The 25,936-nt window shown below is 31.1% G+C and overlaps 3 protein-coding genes across 3 annotated transcripts; all 3 read right to left on the reverse strand.

Moving 5' to 3' along the window:
- Positions 1–5,472: 5,472 nt before the first annotated feature.
- LOC132752842 (nephrin-like) lies at positions 5,473–10,354 on the reverse strand. Its single transcript, XM_060743229.1, has 4 exons — positions 10,058–10,354; positions 6,501–6,803; positions 5,971–6,267; positions 5,473–5,603 (listed from the first exon to the last, which is right to left on the reverse strand). Exons 1-4 carry the CDS (start codon positions 10,068–10,070, stop codon positions 5,473–5,475), a joined length of 744 nt encoding a protein of 247 aa, XP_060599212.1. The 5' UTR covers positions 10,071–10,354.
- Positions 10,355–11,088: 734 nt separating this feature from the next.
- Positions 11,089–12,367, reverse strand: LOC132752843 (cell adhesion molecule 3-like). The gene is made up of 3 exons (XM_060743230.1): positions 12,066–12,367; positions 11,303–11,608; positions 11,089–11,153 (listed from the first exon to the last, which is right to left on the reverse strand). Exons 1-3 carry the CDS (start codon positions 12,289–12,291, stop codon positions 11,095–11,097), a joined length of 591 nt encoding a protein of 196 aa, XP_060599213.1. The 5' UTR covers positions 12,292–12,367; the 3' UTR covers positions 11,089–11,094.
- A 430-nt stretch (positions 12,368–12,797) lies between these two features.
- LOC132752838 (nephrin-like) lies at positions 12,798–22,363 on the reverse strand. The gene is made up of 5 exons (XM_060743226.1): positions 22,266–22,363; positions 19,661–19,996; positions 15,389–15,718; positions 13,228–13,515; positions 12,798–12,940 (listed from the first exon to the last, which is right to left on the reverse strand). Exons 1-5 carry the CDS (start codon positions 22,336–22,338, stop codon positions 12,798–12,800), a joined length of 1,170 nt encoding a protein of 389 aa, XP_060599209.1. The 5' UTR covers positions 22,339–22,363.
- Positions 22,364–25,936: the final 3,573 nt, after the last annotated feature.

Consider the following 25,936-nt stretch of genomic DNA (forward strand, 5'->3'; position numbering starts at 1 on the left):
AGATGAAAAATAACGCATATTCTTTTATATCAGTTATTGGTTTATTTTCAATTGTAACTTAAATATGTGTTTTATATAGAAGTGTTTCATATTAAATATTATTCTTAAATAATAAAAAGCCATATCACGTAGAACAAATATAGTTGTCAGGTAAGAGAATTTTGTGTCACGTTAGGTCACCAAATAAAGCGTGTGTATTTATGCCAAAGTGAGACGATGACGAATACAAGAAACGGATATCATTTGCCTTTTTATATGTTTTATTTCTTTAACACCAGAAAAACAGTGAGATCATGACAAGAAAGAAGTCTTATCCTAAAAGCTCAGTTGCACTGAAAATATGAAATTTCTTTGCAATTTTCTGTTGCGGCGAAAATACGGGAGGTCGTTGTATTTGCTAAATTCTTGTAAAACTAATGATCATAATCAATACAAAATATGTATTCAAAACATCGTAATTTTTCATACTTATAAGCCTGTATAAATGTGGGTATATGAACGTATACAAAATGTTTCGAAAAGTGATTTGTATGATTTTTGTGACAGATAAACACATTATTTTGTTATAATAACAAATAGCAAAGCTATTCTTACGTCAATAAGGTTTAATGTCTAATTACAAATACATGACATTTTTAGTGTGTCAATTTTTTGTGTCCATATTTAAAGAATATATTTCAAGGTAGCACCTTGTTATATCTGAAAGATTGTGTCAGTCCTATTATTTTTTCCAGACAGAATGTATATCAAGTCATCTTCAGGGGCTTTAGGACTTGTTGTTATCTTTGGATGTGGATATATTGTTCGCTTGTTAGCTAATATAACATACGTTATATAACAAAATACAAACCCACATTACCAATATACCTGACAATTTCTGTTGTTCATTTCAAAGAAAAAAGAAAGAAAACAGAAAAAATATGACGTAACCTAGCTGCAAAGGCAGGTACAAATTTGTAGGAAAATGTTTCCGAAACACTCAATGTGAGATATTTCTTTGCCAATACACCTGACCATTTTTTTCAAAGAAAAAAGAAGAAAAGAAAGTAGATAAAATACATGTAGCTGTAAAGATAGGTGCAAATGAGTAGATAAACGTTTTCCAAAACGCGATGTGGGATATTTCTGTTAATTAACACGGCATAAAATATAAACATTTTCTAAATAAAGATGCCATGTGAAATGCAAATGTCATGGTTCGGAACTGTTCACTATTTAGGGGGAGAAGATATATAAGCTACTTGATAGCTCACTCGGCAGAGCCGTAGAACATTATTCCGTAGGACAAGTTTTCGAGTCAGTCTTGGTCTGGCAGCATACTTTTCTCACCCTGTGACACAAAGGTAAAAGAGATACGAACCTAAGTTTGGTACGTTTGCTTGAAATGTTGCATTCTTAGCACCTTTCTCGATTCAATAGTTAAATTTAGCACAGTAAATGCAATTTAAAAAAAAAGAAGAAGAAAAATGGCAAAATCCACCTTTTCAACTGTCACACATACTTTACAACATAATCAAAATTACAATACTATGTAATCGATAAACATCTTACGTAAGAATATAATAACCATTGTTTCTAAATAGTAAAAGTAAAATATCATCAAAACACTCCTTCGTGCAACATTTCTTACAATGTTTTTGGAAACATATTTGGCTATATTTATTTAAATTACTTAGACTTTAGATGAAATTTACCAATAAAGATATTTATCTAGTTGATTTTGTACCTTTAACATTGGGTCTGATACGAGGAATGAAAGACATATGTTGATACAGATTCAATTTGCTGTATATTGACAGAGAAATACTAATACATTTATTAATTATAGTTTAAAATGATTTTAATAGAGGCCGTGATAAAATTACAATTTTATCTAAACTGTGATGACAAAAACGGCAAGAATTGGCGATCAGCAAAATATCTCATAGAAGCGTACAAACATGTTACAGAAAACGGCAGTGTTGTGTTTGATGCCTTGCTGATTTTGATTATCAAGGTACTCATATAATCGGTTCGAACATCAACATCCAAGTTCGTTGCAGTGAATAATTTCTATGAAACAGTTTATTCTTTAGACAAATTAAAATTAAAACCGAAAGTTTTTATTTCTGACCTGGAATAATAATAATAATAATAATAATAATAATAATAATAATAATAATAATAATAATATGCGCTAACAGACAATGCCATTTTTGTTATCAAAGAGGCCTCCCACTACCACCCGTACCCCACCCCTTTCAAACAAAAGCATTATTTATTTACATTTACATCTAATAGTTAATAATCTGAAACAAATAGTGCCTTAAATGATCGAAATCTAAATACTTGAAAAGCTTTTTTATGTATATATGTATCATTTTGAATATTTTATGTATATATGTATTATTTCGAATATTTTATGTATATATGTATTATTTCGAATATTTTATGTATATATGTATCATTTCGAATAAAGGTTTAGAAGTAGATGGAAGAATATAGGAAAAAGAATTTACCTCATTGTTCAATTTGAATCTGAATTTATAATGTTTATAGCTTATAATGTCAATCTGCCAACCTTTAAGTATAAGTCGTTGAAATTTCAATAAAACATATGACAAAATCCGATCAACACTTTTTCCCTACACATAAGATAACCACGAGACTATAATTGTGACGTATTTCGTGAAATAAATGACACATGGCAAATTTATCGTATTTTCATTTTGTTTTATGTTTCGATAAAATAATAAAAGGTATACAGCATAGTTTAATCGTTGCAGCCATACTTCAGTATATGTATCATTAATCTATTATCACCTAAATTGCATTGATGTCATACGTAAAAAAGTATATATATTTATAACCTATTTAACGTCTTGTGTAAAATCTTTTTTTTGTAGTCAAAAGGGTCGACTTTCCTTCAATTTTCTCCAAGTTGAGCATGTATACGTATATAGTTCGTAATTCATGTATATCACTTACCAATTATAACAATGTAACAAATAATATATACAAATCATAATTTTTATTAGTTCAAATTCCATAACAATTAATGTGTGAACCTTTTTTGCCATTATAAGCAACACTGTTATCAATATAATATATACATGTACCTCAAACAAACATAAATTAGATAATTAGAGCTACAAATTAAAACTGCAACCATTCTTTATTCAGTCAGATCTATAATAATATATGATTCGCAATATAACATTTTTTGTTTAAGTATCAGTTTTTTCTGTACTCTTCCATTAACAACATTAAATATTTAGTAACATTTCATGAAAGAATTTAAATTGATAGTTTATATTCCTATATTAACGTAGTCGGAAGTGTCAGTATTATGTACATTTGTATTTTTCAACTCCATGTATGTATTTGGCTCCCGGGTTGAAGCGTTCAGACGTTCATATGTAATATTGAAGTCATCATAATTATTTATTTCTCTCCTGCTTACATCCAAATCTGTGTACGTGGATGAGACATGGCTAACGGCAGTAACACCTAAATTAACGAGTAATATATTAAAGGTATCGCAAATCAACTATGTTTTTTATGTTTGAGTATGTATATATTGTATAAATTTGTAACGTTTAAAGGCAGAAAACCCTGTGTGCCTTAAAAATAAACAAAATAAATATAAAAAACTCTTTATTGCAAATAACTGTTTATATCCGTCCATATTCGTCCATTTAACCTTTAAGGAATATTTATAAAGAATTTATAAAACTGCAAACTTCCATTTTAGAGAAAAAAGGCGATTTAGTCATAAATTGACAGCATATAAAACTATATAAACGTCACGATTATCCAATGGAAATTACAAACGTGTATTATTATGAACTCTATACCTTAGCAAGTTATATAACTTAGTTAATGCATTTATATACACAAATTGTTACAACTTAGACACATAACAGTAGGAAAAAGGTAAGCATGCAGGCAGGAAACAAAGCGTTTACTTTAAAAAAATTAATGTTTATTACCTGGTTTGGGACTTTCACGCTGTGAAGATCTTATATTTCTGAAAACACACATTTTTGTCAAGCGCTATTAGCCAAATAACAATAGCAACAGTGAACAGAATTTAACTATATATACATCACATTGTTATAAGATACGGAATATTATGTTTCTTTGAATCCTGTTATTATAGTTGTTTTTTAACTGTTGAACTAACAAACAAACAAAACAAAATCAATGCCACCAAACCAACGAATCATAGGTTGAGCCTTTAATAGCTCCCTATCATGTCTCTTAATACAATTCTAGTCCTGGTTAGGCACAGGGAGCGGAATCAAAATTAATTTATAGAAAGGGTGATCCCTCAAAAGCATACATCACAACAAAATTTCATGACAATTGCAGGTTTTGTTTGATGGAGTCTGTACTTGGGAGACAATGAAAATGTGCAACATCCCTCACTCCGGCTAACAACGAGAGGAATTCAATTTTCAACACGTAAAACTGCTGGAGTGAATGATCCCAAAAGGACCCCAAAATATAACGATACTGGTAAGCAATAAGGGGCAAATGTTTAAATCTGCCGTATGGCGCTTGACAGCTGCTGTTGTGATGTATGAGTCTTGAGAAGGGTGATTCCCCTGCAGTATTAATCACAACAAAACTAGAAAATGGAAAGTGCAGATTCAGTTTGATTGATTCTGTACATGATGGATAATCAAAAAAGCAACATATTTTGTTTCCAGAACATGCTTTGCAATCTTGCTTAAAATGAACGTGTTTAAACGAAATAAGACAAACATATAAATCTGCAAATTCTGTTTTTTCATAATGCTGATTCAAATTAAGCATTTACAATATGTTTCCCTATCGTTTTTATAAAATACCTCTTTATATCCCCTAACGCTTCAATGATCGCATTTTGTTTGAATTATTCGGACATTTTATCACTGAATTTACTCAAACGTTCTTCTTGAGTTCCATTGCGTTTGAGATTAATACATGTATATTTCTTTTTGTTTAAGTCATTGCAAATTGCATTTATGAAATGTATGATTAAAGTTTCATAATATATATACATTGTCTATATATATAAATCTGAATGTTTATCTGTGTATATGCTTGAATGTAAGTCATGGAAATATTCAATATACATGTAAATTTGTTTGTCATTTCTTTATGCGCTTAAGTTTTTAAATGTTGTCTACCGTATTTTGTATTAAGAATGCATCGCTATGGCATAAACAAACAAGATTATCTCCCTCCTATAATATTTCAAAATGGGACTGTTTTTAATCATGCAAAGTACCTAATCACTGAAAATTATAACATATAAATAAAAGAGCTTTTATGACTCATAATGAAGCAATAAAGCAAATGGGAAAATTGTAGAATACATAATATTATAAAGTAAATAAGATAAAATTAACACTAGTATGCCATAAAGGTAATACACCATAGTCCAATCTTAACACTTTTAGCGAAATAATAAATACAGAGCAACATATAAGACTAAATCAATTTTCATTTCCTTCTTTTAAAGAAAAATACAGCTACAAGGATGCTCACAATCATAACAACAGCAACACCTGAAATACTACCACCTATAATGCCGGCATTATCTGATGATTGTGAGTCTGCTGTTTTAACGTTCACTGAAAAATATACATAAATAAACCAAGGAACACATAGGTAACATTGCGTACAAATCATACAATTTTTTACCAATTACCTAGCTTTTTAATTGTTGCATTGAATGTAAGCAACAGCGTTTTGATTTTTAACTTTGTTATATATACTGTTTGTTTGTCTACAAATAAACACTTATCGATTGAGCTTTGTTTTGCTTAACCTTTTTATTTCATGTCTTATTGTTTAATACATAAAGTGTATAAAAATCAACGTCAAAGCCGATCAAAACAAATGAACAATTATAAATGCAGGAATGTCATCATTTTGTAAAAGTATTTTAATCTTAAGTATTTGTTTTATGAAAGTAGCAAATGTATATCATCGACTTACTTTTAGTTGTGATCTGAAGATTCTGGGTAAAGGAAGAGTTCCCCTTTTTATTCATTGAAAACATTTTTATATTATACACTTTAGAACTCAACAACCCAGTTAACGTATAGTGTATTGCTTGTTCATTTGTATCCTGAACTTGAACACTATGCCACTTCTTCTCCTGACTGTACTGATATAACAAAATGAAAGTCTGTGGAAAGCCACCATCAAAACCTGGAGTCCAAACCAATGTTACTGATGATTCAGTGATTGAACCCGTATCGTACGTTAAATTTATAGGCACATCTGGCTTATCTGTAAAAGATATTAAATTTATATATAATTATTATAAATTGTTAAGAAATAATAAACGCAAATACGACATTTTTTAATAAGTTAATCACTATTAATCATAATACATGTACAGTCACTTTTTTATTTAACAATACCATGGATATATTATTTCCAAAGGACATGATCCATACATAATATTCAATAACAGTTTCAATTTGAAAAAAAAAATATACGAATTCATAAATATAGTTTACCTTCTGCTTGCAACATAAAATGATGAACATACTCTCCTAATGTGTTTGACACTTTGACACTATATTCTCCAAAATCTATTTGTGTAATATTTCTAACAGAAAGACTAGAATTTAATCCAATTGTGAATATTTCAATTTTTTCATCATTTCTTTCGATTGCAACATTTTTGTGGAACCACATAAATTCTGTTTTATTTTCTTCATCCAAGTATTCATAAGCAACAAAGTTCAAAGTCTTGTTTGTATATTGAGCAGCTGCGATCTTATTGGGGAATATGCTATCAAGTGACGGTCGTGGTGAACCTGGAATTTATACAATATATTTTAATAGAAAAAGTTCACAACATGTTCCTTCTATCCATATCAAAGCTGGAAGAATATAACGAAAAAGAATGTACACAAGAAACATCAAACGAGTTAAAGTGTAAAACAACATCATTTTATCAGTTATCACTTCTAAATCCACAGTTAAAGGATCCTCAAAATTATTGGACCATCCGAGATATATACCTACTAAAATACAGAGTCATTTTCAGCAAATAATGAATGTACAAGGATGTATAAGAAAAAAGAAAACTATACATAAGCTGGTCTGTTTTGAAGAAAACATCGAACAATATTGAGCGCTGTGGCGGCGTCGTTGTCGTCAAAACATTAGTGTAGCCCAGGACCCAATCAATATAAAAGGTATCAATATGAAACTTGGAATACTTGTTTATCATGACAAGACCAATTGTAAGGCATGAAGTATTATTCTTAAAGCTATGTTTTCGAGCAATGCCCGTTTGATTTTTTTGTCAAAATACTTAATATTTACATACTAGAATTTATTCAAAACAGTATAGGACATCACCATGACATTCTGAAGACTTGTTAATCTTAACAATTTAAAAGGCAAAGGTATGGTGGCTGAAATGTGCCAAAAGTTTTCGCCCCGCGACCCCGCCATGCAAAACATCGAAAAATAACAAGTGCAAATGGCAAGGTCGCGGAGCGAAAACCCGCTTATAAGTGGGGCGCGGTGCGAGATTCAAAAAATAAAACGTTACCCCGCGGGGGCGCGAAGCTAGCATGACGGGGGCGCGAAGGGAAAACACGCTCTTTAGCCGGGGGCGGGGCGATGTTTAATAAATAAAACGTCGACGCGCACCACCGCTAATAAGCGTATTTTTACTCTGCGGCTCTGCCGTTTTGTACATTCATTAAACCTCAACCCGTGATCCCGCCAAGCGAAAAAAGGAGAAATAATAAGATAAAAAATGGCAAGGTCGCGAAGCGAAAACACGCTTATTAGCAGAGGCGCGGGCGGGATTAAATAGATAACATGTGATTAAATAGATAACATGTAACTCCGCGTGATCAGTAGCGGTATTTAAGAAATAAAGCGGCGGGGGCGCGGAGCGAAAACACGCTCCTACGCGGGGGCGAGGAGCAAAGTTGAATAAATAAAACGTTACCCCGCGCCCCTACTAACTAGGATGCTTTCGATCAGCGCCCCCACCATTTTAACTTGTAAATGCTTGACTTTTCATTAAGCGGATACGCTTAACTGTGAGTAGGCGAAATTGTAAAACAAGGGGCATTCACCTAAAATCAAACTTTAAAGAGTGTTGTCTCTTGATATTTATTTTTACAAAATTGCTTAAAGGATTGTCATTGCTTGCAAGGAACTGTTGAAATACAATGGGCATGTCATGCATATCATTATTGCGTAAGCAATATTTCTGTAGTTATGCCCCTTTTCAATTTAGCGTTTTTGTCACAACTTCTAATTATCAGTACGCTAATTTCAAAATTTGAAACGTGTAATACTTTATTGTCATGACAAGGTACTATATACTGAAGTCAAGACATTATGCCTCTTAAGAAAGTTATGCTATTTATAAAAAATGTGTAATTGATTGTGGATATGCATTTTACAGACGAGCATTAACAGTTCATGTTGTGCTCTTTTCATGCTTGCTGAAAAATCGTCCGTACGTACGTCCCGAATTCGTGTCCGGCCCATAACTTCCTTATTTGAAGTCGGATTTTACAACTATTTCACAGAAATGATCACCATATTAAGACAACGTGTCGTGCGCAATTTTGGATTGCTACCTTGAAGGTCAAGGTCACAGTATGATCTTGCAGCAAAATCTTGTCTGGCCCATAACTTCGTTATTTGAAGTCGGATTTTACAACTATTTCACAAAAATTATCACCATATTGAGACGACGAGTCGCGCGCAACATTTGGGTCGCTATCTTGAAGGTCAAGGTCACAGCATGACCTTGCAGCAAAATCGTGTCCGGCCCATAACTTCCTTATTTGAAGTCAGATTTTGCAATTATTTCACAGAAATTATCACTATATTAAGACAACGTGTCGTGCTAATTTTTTGGATCACTAATTTTGAGGGTCACAGATGCCCCTTTCAGAAAAATCGTTTGGGGCCCAAAAACTTCGATATTTAAGCTTTAAACCATCAACACGGCTTTTTTTTTAAAAAGGGGAACTATAGCCCTGTTAAACTGACGTTTCGGTTGGTTTAAAACTCGAATGTGTTGACGTTTAATGATTTTTGTTCGGTAGTCCCCAATTGATCGGTAGGTTGAATGAAAATTTACAAGAAAATTGTATTTTTTTTTACGGGAAAATGGAAAGAAAATTATAATATCTTTTTTCGTTTAATCAAAATAGAAAAAAAACAATGAAAAAAAAATCTGAAACCCATAAGGGGAAAACAAAATATTCCCCAATAATTTTTTTTAACCCCTTTTTATGACGTGTATATAATGCCCTAAAGTATCTGTTTAACAGAGGAATGTTACAAAGCGGGTTAGAGTTAAAAGAAAACGCGTCACGATGTTTTTGTTACCCCATTGTTTTGGGGCTTTATATCATCATCTGATAAAATAGTCCTCATTTATTCGACTGTAGAAAATAATTCATAGCATAAAAGATAATAACTGAAGTGAATATTCGTTTTAAAAATAAATAAATTTAATAATTAAAAAATAGTACTATTAAGCGCGTAATATAATTATGTTTTATAAAAAAAACTTGTACATTCTTCAATAGAGTGATCTAGTATCAGATAAAACATGAAAATCTTATATATAAACAGTTTACAGAAAGCAGAAAAAGATATGTTTTTCTGGCTCCCTTCAAACCCTCGACACTAGCTGATTTGATATAAATCAATGCAGAACAGATCAAAACAATTTGACGTTAAAAGGCGATTGCTCAAATACATTAAAGAATACAAAATTTACAGATGCATCTATGAACGAAAGTGTAAGGTTAGACAGGACGATAGGAAATGTTAAATGTGTAACAGATACATTACACATCCTTATACTTGCAGGTATACAATCAAAGGAAAGTTAAGTTGCAGTATTTTTGTGATGCCGCGTAACGCGAATTTTACAATAAAAAGCCAAATATTATATTATTAGCTCATTCGTTGAACAAGCTTTAAAAGAAACAAGTATTTTTATCGTTTAAGCCAATAGTAAATGTACAAAGAAAGACTAAAATGAAAGAAAGTCCTATGCAAAGCCGGTTAAACTTACATTTGACAATCATTGTCAGTTCTGATACTGATGGTTTATCCTTTGTGTAGTTGTTTCTGCCTTCACATTTATATTTGCCTGCGTTTTCGTACGAAGCATTTGTTATGCTGTAAAGCAGCAAATTTCTGTTTTTTACTGTCCATATCCTCTTGCCACGTGTATTGTATATAGATAAATCCGAGACTGGGTTAGCTTCTGCTCTACATTCTAATGAAACTTCATCTGTTTGGTTTACAATAAAAGTTCCACTTGACTTGTTTTTTACAACAGTAAAATGTTTGATTTCTGAAGAAACTGAAACATATTATTATTATAAATCAAGATAAAAAAATCATGTATTGCCCCCTACAATGTTTTAATACATTTTCGCTTATTAGTTGACAAACTACACACCACGGTAGAAAAAACGAAAGTTGTAAACGTAAAATCCTTTGCTTCTCATAAAAAGTATTCTTTAATATATTAAATGAAATATAAACTATTTAGTTTTTAGATTTAGCATTGATAAAAAGGATAAAATACATATTACCTTTTCTGATGAATGGAAAATTCAAGTATTCTTACGGGTTACACAGTTTCAAATGTGATTTCAATAAAACACTTACTTTCTCTGTGAACGTTGTACTCTCTTCGTAGTTATATTTTTAATAAAATAGATAATAGTGATAGTAACTGACAATTACTCTGTGTAATCAATAAAAATAGGAACCTCAAATAGTTCACATAATACAATGTAAGCTTGCGTTATTTCACGCCCTTTCCAATAAACATTAATAACATTAAGTGATTGGTATAAAAGTGATTTTGATTATTTAATAACAAAGTATACTTTACAAAAAACATTAAGATGTATTTTTTTTGCTTCTTATGGCCAATGTTTCGTCACAATTGTTGGAATGATTGTACTTCGTTTAGAGTGCAAGTATATTTTGTATCATCTGCTCTAGAAACATTAGTTATAATCAGTTTTATTTTTCTCCAATTTTTTCATCACGATTCATCCCTACACCTTTCCCTTCTAAAAGAAAATTTAAAAATTAAAGGTCTGATCCTTCGAGAATACTTATGTCGTCTTGTGATAAAAGAGTTGATGGATCTGCAACCGTGTTTTAAAAGAATTTGAAATGATATTAAAATTATGAACGCATGCAGGTTGACACATTTATGTTTTGAACAATTGCATTCCACAACTTTGAATATATTTGAATTATCTACGAAGAAAATATATATTTATTTCATACATACACATTATGTCGAGAAACAAGCTGGAAACGTTCATCCCTTGTTCAGTGTCACCAAAAGTGCGTTTCATCAAGTTACTCGCATAACACGTGTAATTCCCGGCATCCTTTCGGTTAATATTTGTAAATTGACGTTTACGTCCTTGTATTTGATCATTGTGGCTATCCCAGGTGTATTTTGGGAGAGGTTTTCCTTCAGAAAAACAGGTCATATTGATGTTGTCTGTTTCTCTTAATTGGATAGTCGCTGCTGTAATGTTTAATTGCCTCGTTCCGTTCGAAATCGTGATCGTAGGAATGTATGGCGCATCTATGAATGTAATAATGAGCATTCACAGAAATATTTTTATTATGTACTGGCGCACTATTAACTACTTAAATACTATCATTATGAGCAAATCAGAAAAAAACTAAAATAAGCAATGTTCTTTGTGTCTTTAAAATAAGTCGTAATGGTATAAATAAAAGAAAGAAAGTTTTAACTCACGCATAAATGTTTTAATAAATGGAACACTTTTATAAACATGGTAAATTTTAAGGTTTCTAAGAAAACGTTTTTAAAGAAAGACAGCGAAACTAAAATTAATGCAGGCCTAGCTTAAAATAAACCTTTTAGTTGAAAATTGCATTTTGTTGATATGACTGATTTAAAATATCACTTGTCTGAAAAAAACTTATTTTCACCATTAAAGTTAAAGAGTAAAATTGTGTTTGAATCAGTTCTTAAATACAAGTTTATATAATACATGTATTATAATTATACATACGAAGAACCCTAATAAAAAATGAGGCAGATGTCGATACTGTTCGACTTTCACCGACTGTTTCCTCCATTATGTTCTTTGCATGGCATGTTTTATTTATATCGGAAGTAACTGAAGTTATCTTTAAAATACCGTTGCCTTCATTACTGTCCCATTTGTATGTCGGTATTGGATTTCCTGCAGCATTGCAATGTATTAAAAACGAGTCTCCTGCTACAACGTCTATCATATTTTGAGTACTGACCTTTGTTCCATTGCTATATTCATATTTGAAATAAGGATTCCCAGGTGGATCTGATAAAACACGATTTAATATTATTGACATTCATTTTCCTGCGTGTACGCTTTTACTTTACAACTGGATAGGACAATAATGTGAAATATCTGTGAAAAATTTCCTTTATTTTGTTTCAATCATTGTTTGGCCAAAATTGATATTTCTTGAGGCAATGAAAGTCTAATTCTAATAAAATGTATTAATTTGAGAATAATTTTATTTAGATTTGTATAAAGTTATTTGATGCTTTATTAAGTTGAATTATCTGACAGTATCTAAGAAAGTGAGGTTTGTAACAAGTGATACATACACAACACCTTTATTTGTAACAGCAGTTATTATGTCCATTAATGTGTACTTCCCTGTCTAACCTTCGTTTGTTGCAATGCATTTAAACATCTTTGTCTCTTCGTGTTTGTTAAATTGTTAAATCTAGTTATTTGTTTCGTTTTGCTCAATCAGTGGGCCTGTCCCAGTGTAGTTTGAGTGTGGGTTGCTTTTACTTTTTCGCATTTTACTTGCACGTTTTTGCTCAAAATAACGTTAATTACATTTGAGACGGTTTTATTGCTGATGGTCATTGTTGGTTTGTTTGGATGGTCTTAAAACATGTATGTCAAAATACTTTATATCGATTATTGAAAGTATTTATCAAGATATTGCATAGTAATAATAAATTAAAGCACGTTTGTAAAAATAAATAAATACTAACAATATTATCACGCACGTTTGGAAAAATAAATAAATACTAACAATATTATCACTTTAAAGCAGTATACGTAATCATCTTCAGGATTTTAAACGTTTTGTTACTGACGAACGTCTTAATATAAAACAAACAAATACACTATGTTATTTATCTGATTATATATAAAATTTAGAACTTACAAAGAACATCAATCATTACAGTTGTAATTTGCGTAGTTCCAGACCACGAATGATGTGAAATACAAAGACAAGATGACTGACCACGAAACGCAGACCATGTAACAGTGCTTGAAACTGTTTTGTCTTCAATGGTAATAGATGTTGGTTTACTGTTATAGCAATTCCATGTTAAATTAGCTAGTGGATTCCCGCCATTTGACGAACAAGATAAGTTGCCAAACTCAGATTCTATTAGTGAATACTTTTCACCGTCTGTGAATCCAATGATAACAGGTTTCTGTGGAGGATCTTGAAATATTTCATAATTTTTTTCAATAAAATATCAAATAATCAAAATACACAATAGCTATAAAAGCGTCATTAATGTCATGTCTTTTAACTTTACTTAGCAAATACTTCACTACTTCTCTACTGCACATTTTAGCAAACGTTTATACTACAGGCATTTTCATACATTCCTTTTTTAGTTGTATCGCTGTTTCAACTTGATTGAACAAACAATTTGAATAAACGTTTGTCTAAATAAAATACAATGGCAACATCTTAAAGTTTCGGAACAAGCTTAGGTATCTTTCTGCGCTAAATCAGTTCTTACAATTAAAAAAAAACAACAACCTCCCTAAACAAATAATATGTATGTCATGCTAAGAACATACTCATATCACTAATGTTTTACGTTTTACATACTGTGCACAGTCGTTGAGCCTGGAAATGGATATTTTTCTTTAAACAAAGTTGAGTGGTTGCATGTATAGAGAATGTTTATGGTCGAAAAACTTGGAAAGTGCTAATGCAATAATCTTTCATAACTTTAGAAGATTCAATTTGTCTATAACAATAGAAAAGAAAAATGTTTTGGTCTTGATTGCTAAATGTAAGCACATTCTTAGTTTTTGATCGTTTGTACTTGAAGGAGTTCATAATTTTCAGACTGAGGACCAATCAATATCCAGAAAATATGAATTAATTTCCAGTTATGTACGCTTTATTCCCGACTTCACAGTTATCGATTGTACTTTCTATAAATTTATCAGAATATTAACTTAAATTTTCGATTTTACTTATAAGCATATGTGAGCGTTATATTTTAATCAAAATTCATTATAATGAAAAGGGCAAATGTCGAAATATAGGAAATTAGTAATGTAGAAAATAAATGGAATGTTCTAACCATTACAAACAAAACATTTAAAAAACCAGCTAGCTTAAGGTCTTCAGCGTACCCGTTTATATACTATGATATGACGTGAACGATGAAGACAACCCCGTAGGGAAAGTCCACCAATAATCGTGCCAGGAGTCTGACACGCTCGTATTCATTCATCGAACATGCCATGAAGTAAAGTGAAGCATACCTTGATAAAACTATATATTAAGCCAAGGGTGGACAAATTAAAATCTTATAACGAACATAAATTACCAAATAGTTTCCGACAGGTAAAAATTTCGGCACTTGGCCGCCATATTGCCAAAATGTTTGACCACGTGATTACGAGATTGACCTTTACGAACCCATGTGCTTCCAATATTTTTGTAAATTACGTTTTTTAAAGATTTTGAAACAGGTGATTTACTGACTTTTGTATTCAATAAAATCTTATTTATGTACTAAAAAATAAATGAAAATAAATAAAAACATTATCTTGAATAAAAAATATCGAAATCATGTCAACAAAGATGTTCTAAATATAGTACACGACTCTATTCTAATCGGTTCCGGCGAATGTCGTCATACAAGATCTCGCGTGGCACCTAAATGTCATGGCCGACTGTAGCCGGTTAAATAGGCAATTTTAATAACGGTATTAATATTTTGATACTTTAATTGGTATAGAACGATATTAAAATAATTATTTTATCGTAAAATGCACAAGAATTGATTGGGTAAAGTGTATTTGCAAGTGAAAAATAAGGTTAAATCAACTTATGTTATTCTGGTAATGTTTCGTAACGGGTCTAATCCAAAACTTTAATGCCGCATCAGATTAAAAACAAAATGTAAAAAAGCGGCTTATAAAGTTTTGGGAGCCAGAACTAAAAAACAGCTTGTAATGAAGACTGTTTCTAAGCAACTGTTTATGCTATCCTTTAGAAAAAATATCCATATTTTGATTACTTCATTAATAAACATATTTACCGATTCTTTAAAACAAAGACTTACAAGCAACATTTAAAGCCAGTATTTTGCTATGAATTGCACTGGTTTCGCCGTCTGTCAACGCTTCACAATTAAGCATCCAGTTGTTTATCGATCTATTTGGGTAAAATTGTAAGGTGCTTTCGACAGCTACCAGTTCATCTTCACTATTGTGTATCTGTATTGACGAATTTACAGTTATCTTATGTTTAACGCTGTAATCAGATTCATAGAGATACCAACTTACTCTTGGTTGTGGTCGACTAGGTGATGTCGTACACTTGATTGTTTGTCGGGAATGCTCTTTCATAAAACTAGAACTTGGTCCGGAAAGTGCAACATTTGCAACAGAAACTGAAATATATCAATATGAAAAATGTAATTAACTAACTTTACATCTGCATATTTTTTTGCAGATATTAACAAAGAAACTATTTTAGAGATCCTTCAGAGATTGGAAAAAACAAATTTAAGAAATCAATAGAAACAATTTTATGCGTAAGAACAAACATCCGTTTATCTGCTGTCTACAGCATAAAGTTCATTAACGAAAAAAAAGATAAATAGCAAAACTTTTAGTCTGTGCCAAGTACTTTACATTTATCGGATTCATTTATCTAGTAACACAGTGTACACTCCTTGTCCGCTTAAACTTCCGCTTGCGAGCGACAAAAACGAGAAAAATCGCTAATTTTGAACTGAAAATTGGTAATAGACAAAATAAAGACCAACCATGAAAGAATTGTTAATCTTCTCAATAGGAGTTATATAAAAGAGATCATTCCTGTTCTAAGCCCTACGGTTAAACCTAGATTTTCCGACAAAATACGATTTCTGACACCGATTCCTAAAAAAAGATGTCACTATTGTTGACACCGACTTCAAGCTTTACTTATAATATATGAGCAAATCCTCCGGACACTTTGAAGAATAATCATGTGAACTTAAGAAAATTCAGCAATGACAGGTGTGCATACAGAGGTTTAGGAAACGGTGACATATGAGTGATCATTGGTGTTGTGTTGCTTGCTAACTCATTGTACGGTTGCTTTGGATAATAAATTTAAACTGTGTACGGTTGCTTGAGAGTCAGCTTATCTATATTTACTTGATATTTTATTTGTTTTAGCTATTGCTAATGAAGTAACCATCTAAATTTACATATAAACGGCGGATTACTTGTCAATGTTTTGGAAATGGGCAATAACACCAACATTGTAGATCTAATAGACGAAATGATTTACATTGAACAATTGTTCACATTTGCTTATGGAATGTCTTATTTGCATAACTTGAGTGATGGTCTATTTTTGTTTGTTTGTTTGTTTGTTCGTTTTGTTGACAAGGTTTTCATAACATGCTTTGTAAAACGTCGCTGGTGCATGAGTCCAGTAGTTAAATGGTCAGAACTGACGATAAAATTTGTTTTGAACTGTTGCAGTTTTAGCAATGCACCTTTTGAAGGTTTGATTTAACAATTAATTTGTGTGAGAATACAGACCTAATTTGTTGTCATTATTTATATTAATATTTCTGTTGGACATAGATTGTGTATCAGTCTGTTAGATTGTAGTACGGTAACATGTAAGCGGTTACCTTCATAAATTTGGGACACAATGCCTGCAATTATTAAGGTTAAGTTCATGTAACTCAATCGTCGGTTACCATCATATACATTTGTACATGTGAGGAATCAGTCTGTTTGATTATGTTATGGTAATTTTAACAACACTTGTCGTCACAAACATAAAATGCTTATCTCTGTCAGCCACCAAATATGGAGAGATAAGGTATTTCTTATAAAAATCGGTGCAAGATTTTCTAAGGGGATTCTAGAGTCAGTATTGAGCATTCAAGATTCAGGGTTAAGGATTTTAAGCATTAAACTTTCTGTTACAAACATTTTGATTTATTCTGGGAAAATTCAGTAAACCATGTGCTAGAAAGTGAAACACAGTATACATTTAAGATACTGTCAGAACTTAAAAATACTTGTATTATATGTACCAACAAAAATGTTGAATATTGAGAACAGTTTTTTTGTGTGCTTTTTTTTATTAAACATGTATGAGTGAGTTTAATAGTAACTATGGCTGAGAATAGTAATAGTAACTATAATAACTTCTGCGGAGTTGTAAATGTAACAGAACGAATCGGTACATTCTTTTTAATTAAATGTTATCACAATTTCAGTAAACTATTTTGTAAAGAAAATTATTGATTGAGTTATGTCTCATCAATGTATACAATTAACGTAACAGTGGATGACATATATACTGTATATACGATGAAATAATGCCCCTCTAAATCACATTAATGACTTGGTTACATATAAAATCAAACTGCACACATACATCATTTATCAACATGACATCATTAAAATATGAGGTACTTTCTTCAACACTGAAATTCAATACTACGAAAGAAGGCTCAAATAAACGAAAACAACGAGTTAAAAATAAGAATGTACATGTAGCAAAACCGATTAAAAGTATATTAAATAAAGCATTTTATTTTAGACTAACATAGTAAGAATAATTCAATGTTAAATAAGTACTTTGAGTAGTTAAGGTCAACTCAAGAACATCAAGCCCCTGCTTTACATAGTCCTGCTAGAAGACCCTACCATCCATTCTGAATAAACTTACATGTTTACAATTACTAAATGTTGCAAACTGTTTTACACTGATTCAGAGGATCTTTTCCGAATGCTTATGAGAAAAATTTGTTGCTATAATTTAAACATGTACATTTTTTACAGGTTCCTTAAAATATATGACACACGCTGACCAGAATATCAAATATTACAAAACAGCTTCAAGTGTTGCTGAAAAATATCTTTAATTGGGCACACTATCTACTTAATAATAATAATAAAAATAATAGTAATATCAATAATAATTTTAATAATAATAATAATTATATTATTATTATTATTATTATTATCATTATTATTATTATTATTATTATTATTATTATTATTAATGATAATTGTTTGAAATTGTCTTTCAAACAAGTCGTCTATTTATCAGAAATGCAAACAATATTTCAAGCAACCGGAGTGACCTCGCAAGCAACCAGACGACTTGGATTTTTTTTCCTTCAAATTTTTGCAAGCAACCGTACAGTGAGCAAACCTCAATGGTGACCATTTCAGTGTCAATATTTCCTTATCGAAGGTGTTCTTTTCAAATATCCCCTCATTGACTGTTACCTAGATAGTTATTCTTTTAAGAGTCAAGAGGGTTTGCTGGAATATTAGATGCAAATCTTCGAAATTGTTGATAATAGACGACAAAAAAAAGAAATTTTCAAGAAATCGAAATGAAAAATCGCATTGTTTGAAAAAATATAGGCTTTGCCATAAAGAAAACATACCTTGAAAATATGTTTCATGTAAGACTCGCCCATAAAAATAAAAAAAAAAGTTTTCACTGCTCGATCTTAGCTTATCTGTTTTTGTATTTATATTTCAGTCTAACTCCGCGTTTTGTCGTGTATAATCCGTTAGCAAACGGAAGTTATAGCGGACACTGGAGTGTTCACTGTAAGGTAAATGTAATATTGAAAGCCTTAATTATCTTATTTTTGTGTCTAATCATTTGCAAAAATACTTACAAATATGCAAACTGCTGAATTTGATTCGTGCTACAATGAATGCTGCTATAATATAAAAAAAGATCTACAATCTGTTTTAAACAAAAACTGGCCCTCCGTAATATTGACGATTTATTTTATTAGTAGTTTTAACGCATGCAAAAAAAACTATTACAAAGTATCCGAAAAGATATTTGGATATGAGAAATTGCACTTTATTGTATAAAACTGCCCTTATTTCGCGAAACTTCTACATTAATTTAATAAGCAGTTTTTTAACGCATGTAAAAACTATAAAAAAAAACATTCGGAAAGATATTTGGATATGGGAAATTGCACTTTTTGTATAAAGGAACAAATTTCCAAATAGCGCTTATTTTGAAAAACGTCTACGGTCAACAATATAGTAAAGCCATGTTTTTTGGAGTCAAGCTCACGTATGGAATTATCTAGATAACACAGAAACGTCATATTTTGTTCTCTTTCCAATAGCAGTTTATATGCAGTGAAGTACGAGTCTGTACGGTTTTTCCCGCACATGCGCCACCTGCTTAGGGCCAAATGAACACTTCACACAATAGAAATGAAGTAGACGTTCATAAAAATACGCTTATTGTGACGGTGCAAGTTATTAAAATCAATATCGTAAATCATATAGCTAAATTTATTATTGTAAAAACGTTTAAGTAGATATCTTACCTTTTAATAATATTTTAACCGTATTACTTTTTCTGTTACGGTCCAAACATTCATATGTTATGTTCAGATCTTCTTGTTGTACACGCAATATAGTTACGGTAAAAGATGTATCAGATGGACAACCAACTCTGTAAATGTTGTCATAAGCGAATATTCCACCACCACTACAAGTATTATCTTGATGTCTTATTGTTGTTGGTGTATACTGGTTATTTATATTCCACTTCGTCCCTGCGACATTGGTGTAACCAACATAGGTGCAGGTTAACGTGAGGGACTCGTTTATATAGGCGTAAGCTTTGGTCGGAGTTAGAACTATGCTTTGACATGATACACCTTTAATAATAAATGAAATATAATCAGTTAAGTTTCCGTCTGCTTATATTTAATTCTTCTTATTCTTTATATTCGTAGAATAACTTCATGCCTACTGCATTTTTATAACAAACAAAAAGATCCTGATATTTTGACTGCTTTATTTAAAAAAAAATGCTTTATTTTATACATTTGTGTACAAAAAGCATTATTTTTACTGTAACGTATCAAACAAATTTTTTCATGACAGAAAATGAATATATAGAGGATATTGAATGAGTGTTGTTTAATACTAAATTTATTCAACGAGTTCAATAAATTTAGTATTGAATCTACACGAATATAATATTCTTTTTATCACATATATAAAATAAGAACAGTAAACTGTTAAAATAAGTAATTTTTCAACGACGCGTCTATAGTGTAACGCTAACATTGGCGCGCTTAAACGCTATGTTTATATATAGCGCAAATGACGTCACGTCAAAGTGTTATTACAGTAGTGTAATATCGTTTTTATTAAATAGAGGATATTTGTTTAGTTCAGTGTAAGATCGGAATATATTTCACCAAGTGAGCACCAAAGGGTATATTTCACGAGTGGCGCAGCCACGAGTGAAATATGAACTTTTGGTGTTCACAAGGTGAAATATATTTCGATATTACACTAAACTAAACACATTTTCTTTTTATTATATGCAAAAAAAAAACGTTTTAAAAAGACATTAAACCTAATAATGAATGAAAAGCGCGCCAAATGATAATACAACGTGACGTCATTTACGACGTCGCGTCATCAAGTTGGTTCCCAGTACTGTGCACGCTGGTATTTCACTGAAACAAGGTAAGGGGCTTAAATTCATAACAGTGAAATTATCAAAGTGGTAATTTCACTGTTTCAAACAGTGAAATTACCAGTTTTATATCACTGATATATTTCTATAAACCACCGAAAAGCATGTAATAAATGGCTTTATTACACTCCTGCGCCGCCGTTTATGTGATAAAGAGAGGATATTTGTTTGTTTTGCATGTAAGATTGAAATATAATTTCACTGAGTGAACACCAGATGCAATATTTTCACGAGTGGCGTAGCCACGAGTGAAAATGTAATAGCTGGTGTTCACGAATGAAATATATTTCAATCTTATATGTAAAACAAATAAATTTTCTTTTTATTTCATGCTTTTAAAGTGATTTTAAGTATTTTTTACTGATTTTGGCGCGTAACGTCGCGCATTCTCCTTTTTGACGTCATCACATCATGACGTCACATCATCAATTTTGAAAAATAGTTCTGTTAAATTTCTCTAATTTTGTTACATTGTTAACATAATGTATGGTGACATGGACTTTCTTTTCCTAAAAAGCAAAATTTACGCATGCCGGCATTTTTTTCTGCCTTTTATTCTATTTAGTTATGATTTTCTGTTCATCCGCATTCAGATATAGTTCGGCTACAGTGAAAATTATATTTTATAAATTTCACTAGTGGTTTATCAGAATATAATCATCTGATATATTACAGTAAAACACTGGAAAGCATAAAATAAATACATGTATTTCGAAATGGGTTTAAAGAAAACCATACAGCTTTAAATAACGGTCGTTGTTATGACAGACATAAAGATTCACACACTTTTCTTTCATAGCAGACTGGCGTTTCCGTGAGTTTTACACAAGCCGACAATTTTATCTGGCAAGGGGGTGCCAAATGGGTCTCGTCCCAAACAGCAAAGTCATTTTAGCGCACTTTATGAATGAACCGCGTTAAAATGACTTTGTTGTGTGCTTCGGATGACGTCATTACGCCGTTGTTATTTAAGTTGTAAGTTCATAAGCAATTGTAAGAAAAAAGTTATGGATGAAATGACTTTAATTTCCATGAACATATATCATATTGAGGTAGACCATTTCAAATATGAAATAATATGGCAGAATATGCAAGAAAAAATATCGACATATATTTGCGGTTCGGATCGGAACATCCGTCCCAATGGGCGGTAACTCGGCAAGCCTTGTTGCTGACAGAAACAGAAACATATATGACAGATATTATTAGCCTAGCATGCAAAAAATCCAATTGCAATTTCACTATTATAGCAAAACACATTTTGCTTAGGAAATTTGTGAATTACGAATTCAAAGATGATAACAAATAACGATATTACATATTATTCCTGAGAGATTTGTTCAATGCAGGTCTTTTAAAAATGGATGCTAACGAAAAAAAAATGTTAATTACTAATTGTACGTATAAAAAGACAATGAATGACATATTGTACTTACCCTTAATGAAACAGAGAGCAAGGATATTTAAATGGAATTTCAATTTCTGCATTTTCAAAATAAAGCATATCATTCATGGAGATGTGTTGTTGCCTGAAACAAATGCATTCTGTATTTATATACAGTTTTACATGGATACATCTAGGCATAATACTCTTTCATTTGATTTTAAGCTTGCAAGAAGTGCTTCCAAATTTGTTAATCATTTATCAATCATCAATCACGGTTTATATCACCAAAGAATAGACATCTGGCAAATAATAACTATAGAAGAATGCCACTGCTTAGCTGTGTTTGCATATGTCTGTTATCAATTACCATAAGAATAATTAAACAAATTTCTAATCATTTATTCTTGAATTTTGCACAAAATCTTCAATGGAAAAACGGATTCATAAAATACAGACAGAAAATGTATTGTTTTATTGGTAAAGAATAATCTGCCCTGAGACTAATGAAAATTTTAAATTCAAGTACAGGTAGCTCAAAACGAGGTCGTCAACCACAAGTTTTTGCTTCAACTTTTGATGATTTCATTTCACAAGTTTCTCTTTTGTACAAAACTTTGGATAATCATAGCATATAAAAGGGAACACATCTACTACATAATGAAAGACAGACAGAAAGAAGGACGTTCAAACATTCATAAACTGTAACAAAACTTCATATAAACGAAAACTGCAGCTGATTATATAGTTTACAGATTGTGCATGTAAACAAAACATTTTTATGGAAAAAAAACTTAATAAATTTAATAATTATAAATAATGTGAAATGTCTTACACTTATTTAAGAGATTCCTTCTTTTGCAAATCCTCGATTAGACTCTGCATATAATGTTTTTTATTAAGCTTATGTAACCTGTTTATTACAAACACATTAAGACTTTGCAGTGAATGTTATATTTCATGATTTCCTATGTGAATAAACAGCAGGGTCGTCAGGCAGAAATTTGTCTGTCCGTATTGTGTTTTTTTTCGGACAATCACTTTAAGATAATGAAGGGAAGTTTAAAGAAACTATGAATAGTGATTAAAGACAGTAAGGCAGTGCATTAAGTTGTAATATTATTTTCTCTTTATTTCGGTTTTTACTTATAATTTGCTTTTACAATAAATAAATTGAAAAACAAATTAACACAATCTAAAGGCAGTTTATCTTACATATTTATAAAGGCTGGCACTTTGTACAAGTCCTATAACTCTGATTTCAGTTCTTCTCTATTATTTTTTCTTTATGTTCCTTTATGTTTCTGCGCCTAGTTTCTTTGATATATCTTTGTAATTTATCCAAACATTTAATGATTTCACTATATCAAAGTGTCCGTTATAAAAAAATCCATTATACACATATAACTGCAGAAGAACCGTCAATGTTTAAAATGATAATTTAATGTATGGCAGACTCATTACAAGATAATGCACAAAGGAAGTGCGTAACAGTTACATAGCGTTAATAATGCATACTTCTGATATTCTGAATATACTTTTACTAATGAGCTCATAATTAAGTTTTTTTTGCATCCAAAACATGAAGTTTACTTGCAAATGGCTCATCATATATATAACAATGTGAGCTTTGTTTTTATATGAATTTTGGCCTACTTTCACTTTGGACAGACTTTAGTGAAAACAAACATGAAGAAGAAGAAGAAGAAGAAAAGTTTATTTCCAACTTGTACAAATAGAGTACCTCGTTGTTTCAAGTACATATAAAATATTATGAAATTAACAATGTCACAATGATAAGGAGCATATGTCAGCTAATTCAACATAGAAAATAACAAAGTGTGCAAATGTATAGAATGCATTATGCATACGCTGTACAAATAATTTTAACAATCATTAATGTACTTTTAACAAATATTTGAATTTATCAACGCTCCTAACAAAGATCCAAAGTATATTTGACTTTATTACTTAAATTAACTGAAAATACTAAATAGCTTAATTTATTGTAGTTCTTTATATCACTATTGATTAACCTGTACTATTTAAGACACATGCTTGGAGAATGGGAAAAAAAATTCTTATAGCAATGTATTTATAAGTCCGATACGAGTTCGACCAGCAAGGTAAATGTATTTAGAAAGGTTTTTTAAAGTGACATTATTTTTCGAATTAAGTAGCTGTGTAAATTTGTACATGCTAGGACGCCTATAAAAATAAGGGTTGATATACTGTAGACGCAAAGTTCGATAAGCGTTACATTTAAGAATAAAATGGTACTCATCCTCAATGTCGGATGTTCCACATATAAGACAAGTTCGTTGTGTTCTTTCAATACGATTTCTACCATGTCTGCCGGTTTCTATACGTAACGTGTGAGCTGACACACGAATTCGTGTCAATGATTGACGTAAATTTTTCGTTTGAATTTTATTTAAGTAATCTTTAATGACGAACTCATCCTTAATGTAAACATATGAATTATTTAAAATGTTGTTATCACGCAGACCCGCTCGCCATTGTTGTACGTAACAGTCTATAAGCCGCTGTTTGAATACAGGGAGAAAATGAGCAATTAATACGCTATCTTGAAAATCCCAGACATCAGAAAACCCGTATTGTGCAAGTAACAGTTTAACTTACTAGCCCAATTGCTCATGTTACCGTTTAAACATTTCTTCAACGATTCGTTATATACGTATCTAATTATTATGTTATCCGTATTTAAAAGATGTAGCCAAAATTTTATAATTTGAAAATATCTTGTTATATACAAAGGGTACCGTGCTAATTCCCCATAAACTGCTGCATTACTAGTGCTTTGTTTAACTCCTAAAATTGCTTTGCAAAAACTTAAATGTATACGCTCTATTTCCTTCGTTTTTGAAAATCCCCATATCGGACAGGCATAATTTAAAATAGAACCAACGAATGCATCAAATAGTTTCAATGATAACGTTGGACTTAGATCGAATCTATTAATGTTACCTAACAGTACGTGTTTCGCTTTCAATGCTTTACCAATAACGTATTGGTTATGTAAAACAAATGAACCAGTATAATTAAATACAATGCCCAAATAATTAAAGTCATTCACTATATCTAAAGGTTGATTGTTAATATACCATCGTTCTTCCTGTTTAACCGGACCCCTTTTACGAAATACTACAACTTTAGTTTTATCTATATTAACTTTGAGACCCCAGTAACTACAGTACTCGTATAATTTATTCAAACTATTCTGTAAGTCTTGCGTAGAGTTGCCAATTAAAACCATATCATCGGCAAACATTAATATAATTACACAAACGTCATAAAATGATAAACCTGATGTATTTGTGTCTTGTAAAAAAAGTTCTAGATCTTCTAAGAAGAGAGCAAACAATGCCGGAGAATTATTGAGGCCCTGCCTGAGACCAATGGATATTTCGAAAAATTCAGAACACTTATTACAACTCTTAACGCACGATTTAACAATTGCGTACATAGCCTTAAACATTTGTAATATTTTGCCATCAAGACCCATGTTAAAAAGTTTAAACCATAATGCATTACGATATACAGAATCAAAGGCTTTTTGAAGGTCAATAAATGCGCAGGGCAGTCTTAAATTTTGTGATAAAACATGTTCTATAATACTATGTAATACAAATGCTGCGTCTACAGTACTTCTACCCTTTCTAAAACCAAATTGGGCGTCCGAAATAAAGTTGTTTTTCTCGA

This window comes from Ruditapes philippinarum, unplaced genomic scaffold, assembly GCF_026571515.1.
Source record: "Ruditapes philippinarum isolate M1 unplaced genomic scaffold, ASM2657151v2 ctg1412_1_1_1_1, whole genome shotgun sequence".
NCBI lineage: Eukaryota > Metazoa > Mollusca > Bivalvia > Venerida > Veneridae > Ruditapes > Ruditapes philippinarum.